The 11,507-nt window shown below is 53.5% G+C and overlaps 1 protein-coding gene across 4 annotated transcripts; it reads right to left on the bottom strand.

Annotated features, from left to right (window-relative positions):
* Window positions 1-107: 107 nt before the first annotated feature.
* On the bottom strand, window positions 108-10,368 carry TGFB1I1 (transforming growth factor beta 1 induced transcript 1). Of its 4 annotated transcripts, none has more exons than XM_049904486.1 (11): window positions 10,300-10,368; window positions 8,818-8,933; window positions 8,650-8,702; window positions 8,405-8,481; window positions 8,157-8,244; window positions 7,938-8,043; window positions 7,623-7,817; window positions 5,212-5,385; window positions 4,800-4,881; window positions 4,315-4,463; window positions 108-4,069 (listed from the first exon to the last, which is right to left on the bottom strand). In XM_049904486.1, the coding sequence occupies exons 1-11, from the start codon at window positions 10,310-10,312 to the stop codon at window positions 3,803-3,805; spliced, it is 1,320 nt and encodes a 439-aa protein (XP_049760443.1). In that variant the 5' UTR covers window positions 10,313-10,368; the 3' UTR covers window positions 108-3,802. The 4 variants fall into 4 exon arrangements, with proteins under 4 accessions (XP_049760443.1, XP_049760442.1, XP_049760441.1 ...); XM_049904485.1 differs by lacking the exon at window positions 10,300-10,368 and adding an exon at window positions 10,002-10,238 and having other exon boundaries at window positions 109-4,069; window positions 8,405-8,547; XM_049904484.1 differs by lacking the exon at window positions 10,300-10,368 and adding an exon at window positions 9,196-9,965 and having other exon boundaries at window positions 109-4,069; window positions 8,405-8,547.
* Between the last annotated feature and the right edge of the window lie 1,139 nt (window positions 10,369-11,507).

The following is an 11,507-nucleotide window of genomic DNA, read 5'->3' as shown; positions in this document are numbered from 1 at the left end:
CCCTGCTCAGAAACCCTCCATAGCTTCCTACCACCCTCAGGAGGAAGTTCATGTTCTCAGCCTGATATTCAAGGCCTACCATAACCTGACTTCTTACTCTTCTCCTTTCTCCTCCATACCAAGCCTATAGTGAAGCCATGATTCCTTTCTGATTTCCCTGCCCAGCCCGTATATTTGCATCCCTCCAAATCTGTGTCTTCTGCTTAGAGGGCCCTCTCCCACATAGCCAACTCCTGCTCAACCCTCAGTATCCAGCCTGTGTCACCTCTTTGGGGAAAGTTGCTCTGAATTTTCTGATACAGTTCTGAGTACACTGTGTGGTCCTGTGTAGGTCCAGGTCTGTCTCCCCAACAGACTGTGGGAACGCCTCAAGAGCAGGGACTGGTCTGATCCATTTCTGCAGCCCCTTTGCTCAGCACAGGGCCAGGTGTAGAGAGGGAGGAGGCTGGTGAATATCTGACCCTCTGCCTTTCTATGAAAACCCTGGTGGTGTAGTGGTTAAGTGCTATGGCTGCTAACCAAAAGGTCAGCAGTTCAAATCCACTGGGTGCTCCTTGGAAACTATGGGGCAGTTCTACTCTGTCTCATAGGGTTGCTCTGAGTCCGAATCGACTCAATGGCAGCAGGTTTGGTTTTTGGTTTTTGCCTCTCTATACTGATTATCTTTGAGTGTGGGCGGACTGTCAAGGGGGACTCGTGTCTGATTATGGAAGCTAGGGTCGTCCCTGAGATAGGGAACACAGAAACATATTTTAAGGGAATATGGTGAGTTCTTCTTAGGGACTATTTTAGTTTGAGTTCCTTCAGAAGCAGACCCTGAGACAAGAACTTGGGTGCAGGGACTTTATTTGGGAGATGATCCCAGGAAGGACTGTGAAGGAGTGGGGAAGTGAGACAAAGAATGCAGAAAAGCCAATAAAGTGTGGTTTGGTTAGCAGGTTATCCCTGAGGGCAATTGGGACTCAGTCCCAATGGGGACCCTCTGGGAGAATGAAGAACACAACTTGGAACTGACCCTCAAGGGGCCAGGAAGCTGGGTTATTTATTTACCAATTCCCGTCTCACTGGCTGAAGGTTGCAGAAACCTCCCCCACACACTTCAGGCCTCTCCAATACATAAAGCACATTTCCTCCCCCAGAGAATGCCCTCAGGTAACAAGTTTGGGGAGCAGTTGGGGAGTCTGGGCACTGTCTGCATATGACTTCCTAGGTGAGTCAAGCGAATATGGACAAGCCATCCACAGTGTGTGCGTCAGTGAGTGATGAGTTTGAAGTGCCTAAGAGAAACTCATGGGCAAAGGTTGGAGGACACATTTGGTTCATAGGCACTTAAAATCTATATGCCCTCCCCATGACCTAAAAGGCGCTTCATGATGTGACGCCTGCTTCCCCTTTGACTTCATCTTCTATACTGTCTTCTTTCCTTGCTTACAATATGCCAAATATTTCCCTGCCTCCTAGTCTTTGCACTTGCTGTTCCCTCTGCCTGGAATGCTCTCGCCAGGTTCTTTGCCTGGCCGGCTCCTTCTCAACCTTCAACTCTCAGCTTAAACATCACGTTTTCACAGAGGCCTTCCCTGACTACCAGGTTCAAGTGAGCCCTTCCCCACCTTGTCTTAGTGCTCTGTTTTTTCCTTCTCACCCTCCCTCCTTTTCTTTCTTTCCCATTTCTTCTTTCATTTAACAAACATTTTCTGAGCACTTAGCGTGCTATTCCAGACACTGGAGACAATGGTCAGGAAGCTTGCATCCCAGTGCCAAAATCAGACATAAATAAGCAAGAAACGCCTATTTACAATAGTGATAAGTGCTCTGAAGGGACTAGAGAGGTACTTTGGGGTGAAAATAAGGGAGAAGAGCAACTTTACCTAGATGGTCAGGGAAGACCCCATTCCTTCATCACACTTGTCACCTGTGTATCTGTTTCCCCAATCAGACTATCAGCTCCATGAGGGCAAGGAGCACATCCACTTGGTTCCCCATTTTTTCCCCTAGCACCTGGCATGGAGCCTGGCACAGTAAGTGCTCAGTAAACACTTAGTGAATGAATGAATCAAGACTGGAGATGGCCATTTGGGGCATCCTCAAGACAGGGAGGTAGTTACAAGCCAGAGGATGGAAGACATCCCCCAGGATGGAAGAAGAGCAGGAGGCCAGGGAAGACCCAGGGAAAGGAACCTCAGAGAGGAAAAGGTCCAAGGGGTCTGCCTGAGGCCAGGGCACCTCACCTTTGACCCCTGCCCACACATGCTTTCCTTGACTAGCAGATCCCCCTGATGAGCTGGAAGGGCCTCTGTGGGTCCATCGTTTTCAGCACCAAAGGTCCCTGTAATCTGGACCCAGGAATCCAGGCCCTCTCCTCAGGGAGCTGCAGGGCCCAAGGTGAAGGTTTGGGAGTTCAGGAAAGCCCCTGCGGTTTGAGGACTCAGATGGATCCTGAACTCTACACCTGAAACCTCTGGTTCCACCCTTCTCTGCTGGGACTTAGCTCAGGCATCAACTCTTCCAGGGAGCTTTCCTTGACTCCCCATCTGGGTCAGGAGCCTCCTTCGGGCTACTACAGTGCCCAGTGCTTCCCTCATTTCCTGCCCTGACCACATCAGGTGTCACCCTCTGCTTAGGTATCTGTGTCCCTCCAGGCAGGATTGCTCTGACCTGACTCTCTCTGTGGACCCAGCACGGTGGAGCACAGGGCCGAGCCAGGGGAGGCCTCAGGAAGTAACTGATAAACCAACAGGGAAAGTAAATAATGACTCTGGACATGCCAACTTCCTGCCTTCTTCCGTATTCTGGGTAATTCCTACACATTTGGCTGGTGCTCAACAGTCTGGAGGATGTCATAATGATGTGGGTGTTTGAAGGGTGGGGAAGAGAAGGCAGTAAGCTGGGGCCACATCTACATGAAGCCTACAGGCTATTGGAGATGGTATGGGTCACTACTATCGTCTTAGTGCCCAGGTCCAAAGAGTGAGTAAATGGGCACTTCTGGATGGAGCCCCATCTCCCAGGGTCCTTTAAAGAAAAAAATAGTTCCGGCCATTAAGGAAGGGGAGAGAGAAAAAAGAGATTAACTGCTTGTTTTAAGAATATAGGAAGCCGAGGAGCAAGGGTGGTAGGGAAGGTGGTAGTAAAGGTTCGGCGGGACCCTAGCCTGAGCCGTCCTGCCTTCTCCACTATCTGTACAATCCCGCTTGGGTCGCGGCCTTCTCCAGCCTCGAGCTCGCTCAAGTGATACTCGAAAGCCGCGAGTGGCTGCCTGCGAGGCTGTCGCTGCAGGTTCCGCTCCCGCCACAGACGGTGGCCTAGACAGCCCGCGGGGGACTGAGCCAGCCCACGGGGTGGGGCGTCCAGACCAAGGGCTCTCCATAGCAGAGTCGGAGACACAGCACCAGGGAGGTGTGGAAGGTGTTTATGTAGGTAGAAAAAGGTGCACAAAACGGTGAAGGAGCAGGGACGTCCCCTCCTGGCCTCTGATTCGTCGGAATTGCAAACTCCCCCACCCTCGGTCGGGGGCTCCCACAAGGGCAGGAAGAGAGTGAAGGGCTCGCGCGGAATCTATCTTCAGTGTACAACTCACTTTTAGGGTGTTTGGCCTTAGGCTTGGCGGAGCCTTTTCTGAACTTGACAGAACCCAGAGTACCTGAGGGGCCGGGTCTCTCCAGTGGGTGGGGTCTTACAGAGCGGGGGTTTGGGGGCAGCCCCAAGCTCAGAGAGCAGGGCCTCGCGGTGAGGAGGACGTGGCCCCCGCGAACGCCGGCGCCTATGGGGGCGTGGTCCCCGGAACCCAGAGTCCGGTGGGCGGTCAGCCGAAGAGCTTGAGGAAGCAGGGCTGGCAGTAGGGCTTGCCGGCGCGCTCCTGGAAGGAGCCCTTGGTGAGCGGGCGCAGGCAGAAGGTGCAGGTGAAGTGGTCCGGGTGGAAGCGGCGGCCCAGGGCCGACACGCAGCGACCCGTGACTGGGAGGCCACACGTGGCGCACAGCGACCCGCGCCGCGCGTGGAAATGGTTCTCACACAGCGGGCGACCCTCGTGCTCGAAAAAGCTGCCTCCTGAGAAGGGCGCGAAGCATTCCTGGGGGAGGGCGGTCGCGAAAGGGAAAGTCAGCGACCAAAGCTCAATGCAGAGAACTAGCCTTGAGTGACCCACGGTGACCCCGTAGCCCCTCCGCAGACAGGAAGCCCTGCCTGGGAAAGGACACCTAGTGACCCCGTAGCCCCTCCGCAGACAGGAAGCCCTGCCTGGGAAAGGACACCTAGGCTCATAGTCCCGCCTCCCATTGACCCATCCCTCCAAGGCCCCCCTCCCGCGCAGCGCACCCTGCAGACGAAGCAGTCTGGGTGCCAGAGCGCGCTGAGCGCCGAGATGTAGTTATCCAGAATGGGGCCTTGGCAGCCCTGGCAGCGCGGGGCGAACAGCTGCAGGAAGTCCCGGCGACAGTAGGGGCGGCCCTCGCGCTCGTGGAAACCTAGGGGCGGGAACAGAGTGGGCTGGAAGAAAAGGGGGCGCAGCCGGACTGGAGACCTCCAGATCTGAGACTGTGGGGCCAGAGGGACCCGGCAGTGAGCAGTAGGCAGGAGCAGAGTCTGGCGCGGGTACAACGGGTGGGGAGGGAATGGGTGGGGCCTGGGAGCCCAAGGGCGGAAGGGGGTGGGGTTAGAAGAGACTCGGAGAAAATTCCCCAGCAAGGACTCGGGAGGTCCGAGCCCGCGGAACAAGAGGGGGACCGGGTCAGGCCGACTAGAGGGACGGTGCAGGACATCTAGCGAACCCGCAGCTTTTAAGGCGGGAGTCAAACTCTCACCCTCATCCCCGAAAGGCTCCCTGCAACTGACGCAGCAGAAATGCTCCGGGTGCCAGTGCGTGCCCAAGGCGGTAACCATTTTCTGCAGAGAATGAAAGAGGACACGCGGTGTGGTCCTCCTTCCCTTCTTCCCTCCCTCTCCAACTGGGACTAGGTGAGCGGGCTGAGGTAGACGCTAAGGTGCTCAAGAACTAACAGGGATCTTGCGAGTCAAGGAGAGGTGAAGTCGTCCGAGGGGGCCGGTAGACTGGTCTAGGGATACAGGGGGGAGGGTGCGAGGGGGAGCAGGATTGTGAGTGGCGCAGATCACAGAAGCGAGGGCCTGATGGGCTGGCGGGCCCAATCAGGATGAGGCCCACCCCGCAGGTGCCTTGAGATAGAGGTGGGGCCTGTGAGGCCAGGTGGGGCTCACGTGTTGGATGGGTTGGTTGCAGAGGCCACATCTTGGCGAGAAGCGCTCAAAGTAGCACTCGGGGCAAAAGGGGGCTCCGTCCTTCTCAAAGAAGCTGCTGCCTCCTAGGGGCGTGGAACAGCCACCGCAAACGAAGTGCTCCGGGTGCCAGGCGCGGCCCAGAGCTGTCACCACCTGCGGGTTGGGGTGAGGCCGGGGTCAGAGTGGCCCTAGGGCTGCCACATGCCCACTGAGCTAAGGTTTACATGGTGCTTTCCCAATCTTATCTCTGACAGGTCAGGATGAAGAATCTTATGCCCATGGTGGGAAAAGACTGAAGCTTATGCAAATTATAAGTGATGGAGATTCAGCCAGGTCTTCAAGCTTTCCTACAGAGCTGACTCATCCCTTAGGCACAGCAGGCGGTGTTACGGCACGCAATAGTTTTAGGGGCCTATGTAAATGTTTTAATTTCTTTTAAAATCAGAAGAAAAAATGAACTAGAGAAAATATTTTAAAATATTTAATATTAATATATTCATCTTTATGCTAATGCAGTAATAAAATACTTTGTAATAAAATATATGTATTTATGGAGAAAGGGACCCATGAAGGCAAAAGTGCCTAAGGCCCACGAAAGTCATAATGTTGCCCTGCTTTGCTAACATTAGGAATTCTGGAATGGGCACTGATATAGTCAACTTTTGGCTACAACGGCTGTTGTCAATCACATCTGTTCAGTTAAGCCCAGGACCAGTTTTCCCAGACCAGGCTCTGGTGGAGGAGGGGCAGTCTTTGTGGATGTGCCTAGTGGAGCCAACAAAGCTTTTGTGAAGATTAAATGGGATGGGTTTTATTTTTTTAGAGGGGCTAGCACAGTGCCTGGTACAGAGTAGGACCACAATAAATAGTCACTGGGTTGAAATTCTCACCCTGTCACATACTTGCAAGTGACTCAAAGCCTCAGTTTCCTTATCCATAAAATATGAATAACAACAGTGGTGTCAAGAGGGTTGGTGTCACCCAGTGCCATAGCCCATGGTGTCACCTCCTCCCCCCCCCATGGACCTCCCCCCGTACCAGACCGTACGGAATCCTTATAATGTTTTTTGTACTAATTGTTACCTGTAAATTCTCACATATCACTGAATGTAATGGTAATAGTAGTGACATAAACAACTAGCAAAATTAAATTACATCTTTAAATTACAATATCACACGCATGGCCTAAATGTATTTATATTTACATAGTTTCATGTGGTTAAAGTGAAAATTTGGTACAAAAACGATAGAATTCGAAGCGAAAACATTTAAGAAGTACATCAAATTTATGTTCATTTTATATTAAATTTTACCATTACATGAGGTACATTAATGGGTTAGGTAATCAGGGGCAGATTACTCAGTAAGCAAGTTAAGCACAGTGCTTACTTAGCTTACCAGATCTTCTGTAGTGAACAATTTCACATTTTTTTTCACCACATCAAAGATGCTGCTTCTACGTATAGCTGGCATCTGTCTCTCTCCCAACCCCACAGCACCTTCCTACAGAATCAAAGCCTGTATTCAAATTTAAAATCCCTGACTGGGGCAGTTGACCCAGTAAGCAAGGTAAGCACTGGCTTACTCGTGCTTACTTAATAATCTGTAGTGAACAATTTCACGTGGGTTCCACCCCATGTGAAATTGTTCACTACAGCTGATCTTGTAAGCAAGGTAAGCACCATGCTTACCTTGCTTATTGGATAATCTGCTTTTGATTAGGTTTGGAAAGCTAGACTGAGAGACAGTGAAACAGAGTGAGCCCTGCAATCTGACCGAGCAGTTTCTGCTCTCAGGTCATATGCTTTCTCCTCCTCTATGTTCCTTGCTACCCAGGTTGGTATTGACTTTTTTTTTTTTTAAAGTCTGGTTACTTTTCTCCTTGGGAGGACTTTTAAAATTTTTAAATCAAACTCTCCTCTCTTGGAGGGTTTCTACCAGCTGGAAGGTCCAGGGACCTGTGCTGCTAGAGAGGGGGAGAGGAGGAGAGGAGGGAGTTGTTCTCTAAGTTGAACTGCTCAGTCCAGGGCTCCAGAGGCCCGAGCTGCTTGGGATGTAATTGGGAGTTTTCTTCCCTCTTGGGCTGTGTTCCTGTTTTCCAAGCTCCAGTGGGGGTGTGTGCAGGAGCACGCATGTATGCGTGTCCTCTGGTGCTGCCAGGTACATGGGGCTGGGCTGGGCCCAGAGGAGGCTTGTACGCTCCATGGATGGCTCAAGGAGGGACTAGTGTCATCTGGTGAAGTCTGCACCCCCTGGACCCCCTAGTGATGACACTAAATAACAGTAGTACTCACTTCAGAGTTATTCATTAAAAGGGAACAGCACAAAGTCCAGCTCTCAGTAAAGATGGGTCTGTAAATACCTGCCCACATTCGTGGGGCTCCACTTACTTGCCCGGCAATGGGTTTATTGCAGGAGCCGCAGAGGCCCTTGGCCTGGGTGGGAACACCACGGCGGCTGAGGTCTGACTGCAGCAGCCCCAGCATGGTATCTAGGCTGCCTTTGCTAGTTGACCCTGGTGGTGATGGGGAGCCCTCATTCACTGCACTTGACACTGGAGGCTGTGTTGGCCCAGAGGCTGGAAGCTGCATGAGGGAGGACATGAGAGTTGAATCAGCAAGGAGGCAGATATGGAAGGGCCTAGAATAGGTTGGAGAGCCCCAAATTGACATTGACTTGCCCCCCCCCCCACCCGCCCGACTCACATGGTTCTGGACACGGAAATCAGAGAGTGATGCCATCAGTCTATCCAGCTCCAGGGTGGCTGAGGTGGCTGAAGGCTTTGTGGGGACAGGGGAGGGACTGGGAGAGCTGTGAAGACACAGCTTAAGTCAGGTCACAGCCTCCAGATGCTCCCTGCAGTAACCCAGGTATCCAGGGCCCCGTCACCTCTCTCTCAGCCTTAACAACTATGCCAAACTCACATGTTGGGCCTTTTCTTCTCCTCAGATTGGTCCTCCTTCTGCTCCCCTGTGGCCGCCTTGCTAGATGGGAACTGAGACATTATTTCATCTGGAGAGAGGAGAGAAAGGGCACCTGGACATGGGGCCATGCTCAACCACCCTCCCAGGTAGTGCTTTAGTAGCTACTCTGGGATGTCTATGACCCTTAGTCTCTGTCCTTCCTTGTCCACCCCCCAGCCCATCGAGGCCTGTCTCATTAACCCTGTTACCTGTGATGTTGAACTGGGTGGCATTAAGTTCCTGGAGCAATCGGTCTAGCTCACAGAGCCCAGTGCCCAAGACACCACTGGAAGAGGAGAATGGAGGGGCCGCAGAGGCCGCAGGCTTCGGGGACCGAGGCTTGCATACCGTACTGGGAAATAGGGTGGGAGCCTGGGCTCAGGGGTGGGGAATCCAAGCCCCCTCAGCTGAGCCTGAAGTGGGTTCCCCACCCCCCAGCTCCCAGGCTCCTCACCTGTACAGATGGTCTTTGTCCCCAGATGCTCCTGAAGACTCCCCAGACCCTGTCTACAGAGAGAAGAGGTGCACCTGTGGGATGCCAGGCCTATAATTTGCCTCACTCAGGCCCAGATTTCCTTAGCCTTGGCCAGTGGCTGGCCCAGCCCCCAGCATTTGATCTCACCTGTGTCTGGTGGTCATAGGGCAGGGGAGGTGTGAGCGGCTCTGGGGGCCGCTCTTTTGCAGCCCCTGACCTTGGCATGTGTGAGGTAGTGGTCTCCAGGTCAGAAAGCAGAGCATCTGCAGGGGAAGAAGCCAGGATGAGAGGTTGAGGGGTCAAGATTAGGGCCATCTGGAGTTAGAGGCTGCGTTTAAAGTCACCAGGAATTAGAGGGCTGAGACAGGGCCTTAAGAGATCAGAGGATAAGCGTTCCTAATGGGTAGTACTTGAGAAAGACAGAAGTCAGTATTAAGAGCAGAGGTCAAGAATCAGAAAGAAACGCAGCGTCAAACCAACGCAGAGAAGTGCAAGGACAGCAATGAATACTTATGACCAGAACACCCTGACTGGCTCATCCTGGGAGTCAAGCACAAACTCAGCCGCCTAATTCTTTTATTCTCCCCATCTTCCCCATGCAGTCAAAACTGGCTTTCTCAAGCCAAGTTTGGCTCCACCCCAAACTGCTCAGTTGGCTGGATGCCTGGTACCCAGGTCTGTGATTGGATGCTCTCCTTGCCACGCCCATTAATTGCTCCCTCTACCAAATCAGTTCCCTCCTAGCCCTGGCCCACCTCCAGGCCCCACTGAGTCCTCATTGGCGAGTCTGCCAGACCTGCGTCCTGACTGGTTACTGCTCCACAATGCCATTGCCCATTACCCTTACAGAGGCGCGCCCTCTATTGGCGGGTATCGGAACCCCTTCCACAGAGGGCACAGCGTTCCAGCCCCAGCCCCATCAGACAAGGAGGACAAGATGCCCCGGCCCTCTTTCAGGCCCCAAGACCTCCTCCTCCTTACCCCAGAGCTGAGTTCTTTTAACCATTTCCCTTCCAGAGCCTAGAAGTCCACACCCTTGACTCTTCATCTCCGGTCACCATGGTGAAACTTCACCATGGTGAAACCCCGAACCTCTCTTTGGCATCTTGGCAGTCTTTATTATTCTCTTTCTCGGAATCGACTCGACGGCACTGGGTTTGGTTGCACTGGGTTCTTGCCTGAAGGACTTGACCCCTACCCATACTTAGGAGCCCTTAACTCTTCCCTTCCCCAAGTCCTATAGAACTCGATGTCATACTCTTCCATCCCTCCCTCCTCCACTTTCCCAGTCCCCAGACCCAGACCCTTGTGAACACTCCCATCCCAGAGACCTCAAGCGGAGGCGCCCACGGGGCGCTGCACCTCCCTGCCCATTCGCCTGCAGCCAAGGGTGGAGGAGCAGAGCGAGGAAAGGAGGGAGGGAGCGGCCGGCCGCGAAAGGCAGGAAAGGAGAGGCAGGAAGGGAGACGTGGAGTCGGGAAGGAGGCGCGAGCAGAGACCAGAGCAGGAGTGAGAAGACTAGAAGCCGTGATGGGGAGATACGGGGGATGCAAGGGGGCTCTGGGGTGGGGAAGCGGGTCCAGGCGGAGGGTGAGAAACTGGGGACGCGGGGACCCGGGCCCCACTCACCCAGGTCCTCCATGGCGGGGCGCGGGCCGGCGGCGCGGGGCGAGCAGGGCGGGGGCCGTGTCCGGTGGGGGCGGGGGCGGGGGGACGTCCGGGAGCTGGAGGCCCGGCTGTGACCATGTAAGGAAGTGGGGACCCGCTGGGATAGGGATGAAGGGGGGGGCATGAACGGGGGAACCCGGGGTGGGGGCGTGGAAGGAAGGGGCGGCCGCGGCCCACCCAGACCCAGCCTTGGCCTGCCAAGAGAGGCGGCCACACCCCAGCCTTGGCCTCAGCTGCGGGGAGCCCCAGGCGACCGGCCGGAGTCGGAGAAGTCAGAGAAGCGGCTCTTCCAGACAAGCCCCGAAGCCCCTGCCCTGTGAGACTCATAGACACAGAGATGCCTGAGCACACACCACCCCAAAGCCAGCACCTAGAAAGAGCCTCCTGCCACCCAGATCACTCCTGAGAGATCTGTCCCAGAGACAATTTTTAGGTGCAGGGCAGGAGTGATGTTCTAAGGAGCAGTCAGATCCCAGGTTCAGAGACCTTCCCTCAGAGACCCTGACAGACAACCATGTGTAAACACAGATCTCAAAAGGCACACATACTGGATACGAAGAAGTCTCTCAGAGACCCAGACAGACTGAGTAAACCCACCCACAGACTCTAAGCTGGGACCTTTCTTCCAAGACTTGGAAACAGGCATACAGACACAGGTAAACTGAAACCCAGACCCAAGTCCCAGGCAGTCTTCAAGGCAAAGCGCTTTCCCAACACTGAGGTGACCCAGACCCATTCCAGCTCTTTCCCAAGATACTGAACACAGTGAAGAAAGCCAGACACAGACGCCAGGCAAAAGAGGGCCTCCTGGACTCAAACCCTGAGAAACAAAGTGGAAATTTTTTTTAGGGATAGGTATTTTTTTTTTTTTTTTTTATGGATACACACGGTTGTGCTGTAGTCAGTCTGTCAGATAGTCCTGAGCGCTGGACTGTGGGTTGTTGAGAGTATACACAGCAGAACCTACACCAATTCAAGTTTCTATAATTCAGTTACATTGATTAAATTCTTCGAGTTGTGCAACCATTCTCACACTCCTGTGAGTTTTTCCTCCTCCATTAACATAAACTCACTGCTCCCTAAGTTTCCTAGCTAATCTTTTGAATTGCTGTTGTCAGTTTGATCCCATATAGATACATCTTAAAAGACAATGCTCAAGGCAGACATTC

Source organism: Elephas maximus, chromosome 12 (assembly GCF_024166365.1).
Source record: "Elephas maximus indicus isolate mEleMax1 chromosome 12, mEleMax1 primary haplotype, whole genome shotgun sequence".
Lineage (NCBI taxonomy): Eukaryota > Metazoa > Chordata > Mammalia > Proboscidea > Elephantidae > Elephas > Elephas maximus.
The sequence above is the reverse complement of the archived record's forward strand: the minus strand, read 5'-3'. Positions and strand labels throughout refer to the sequence as shown.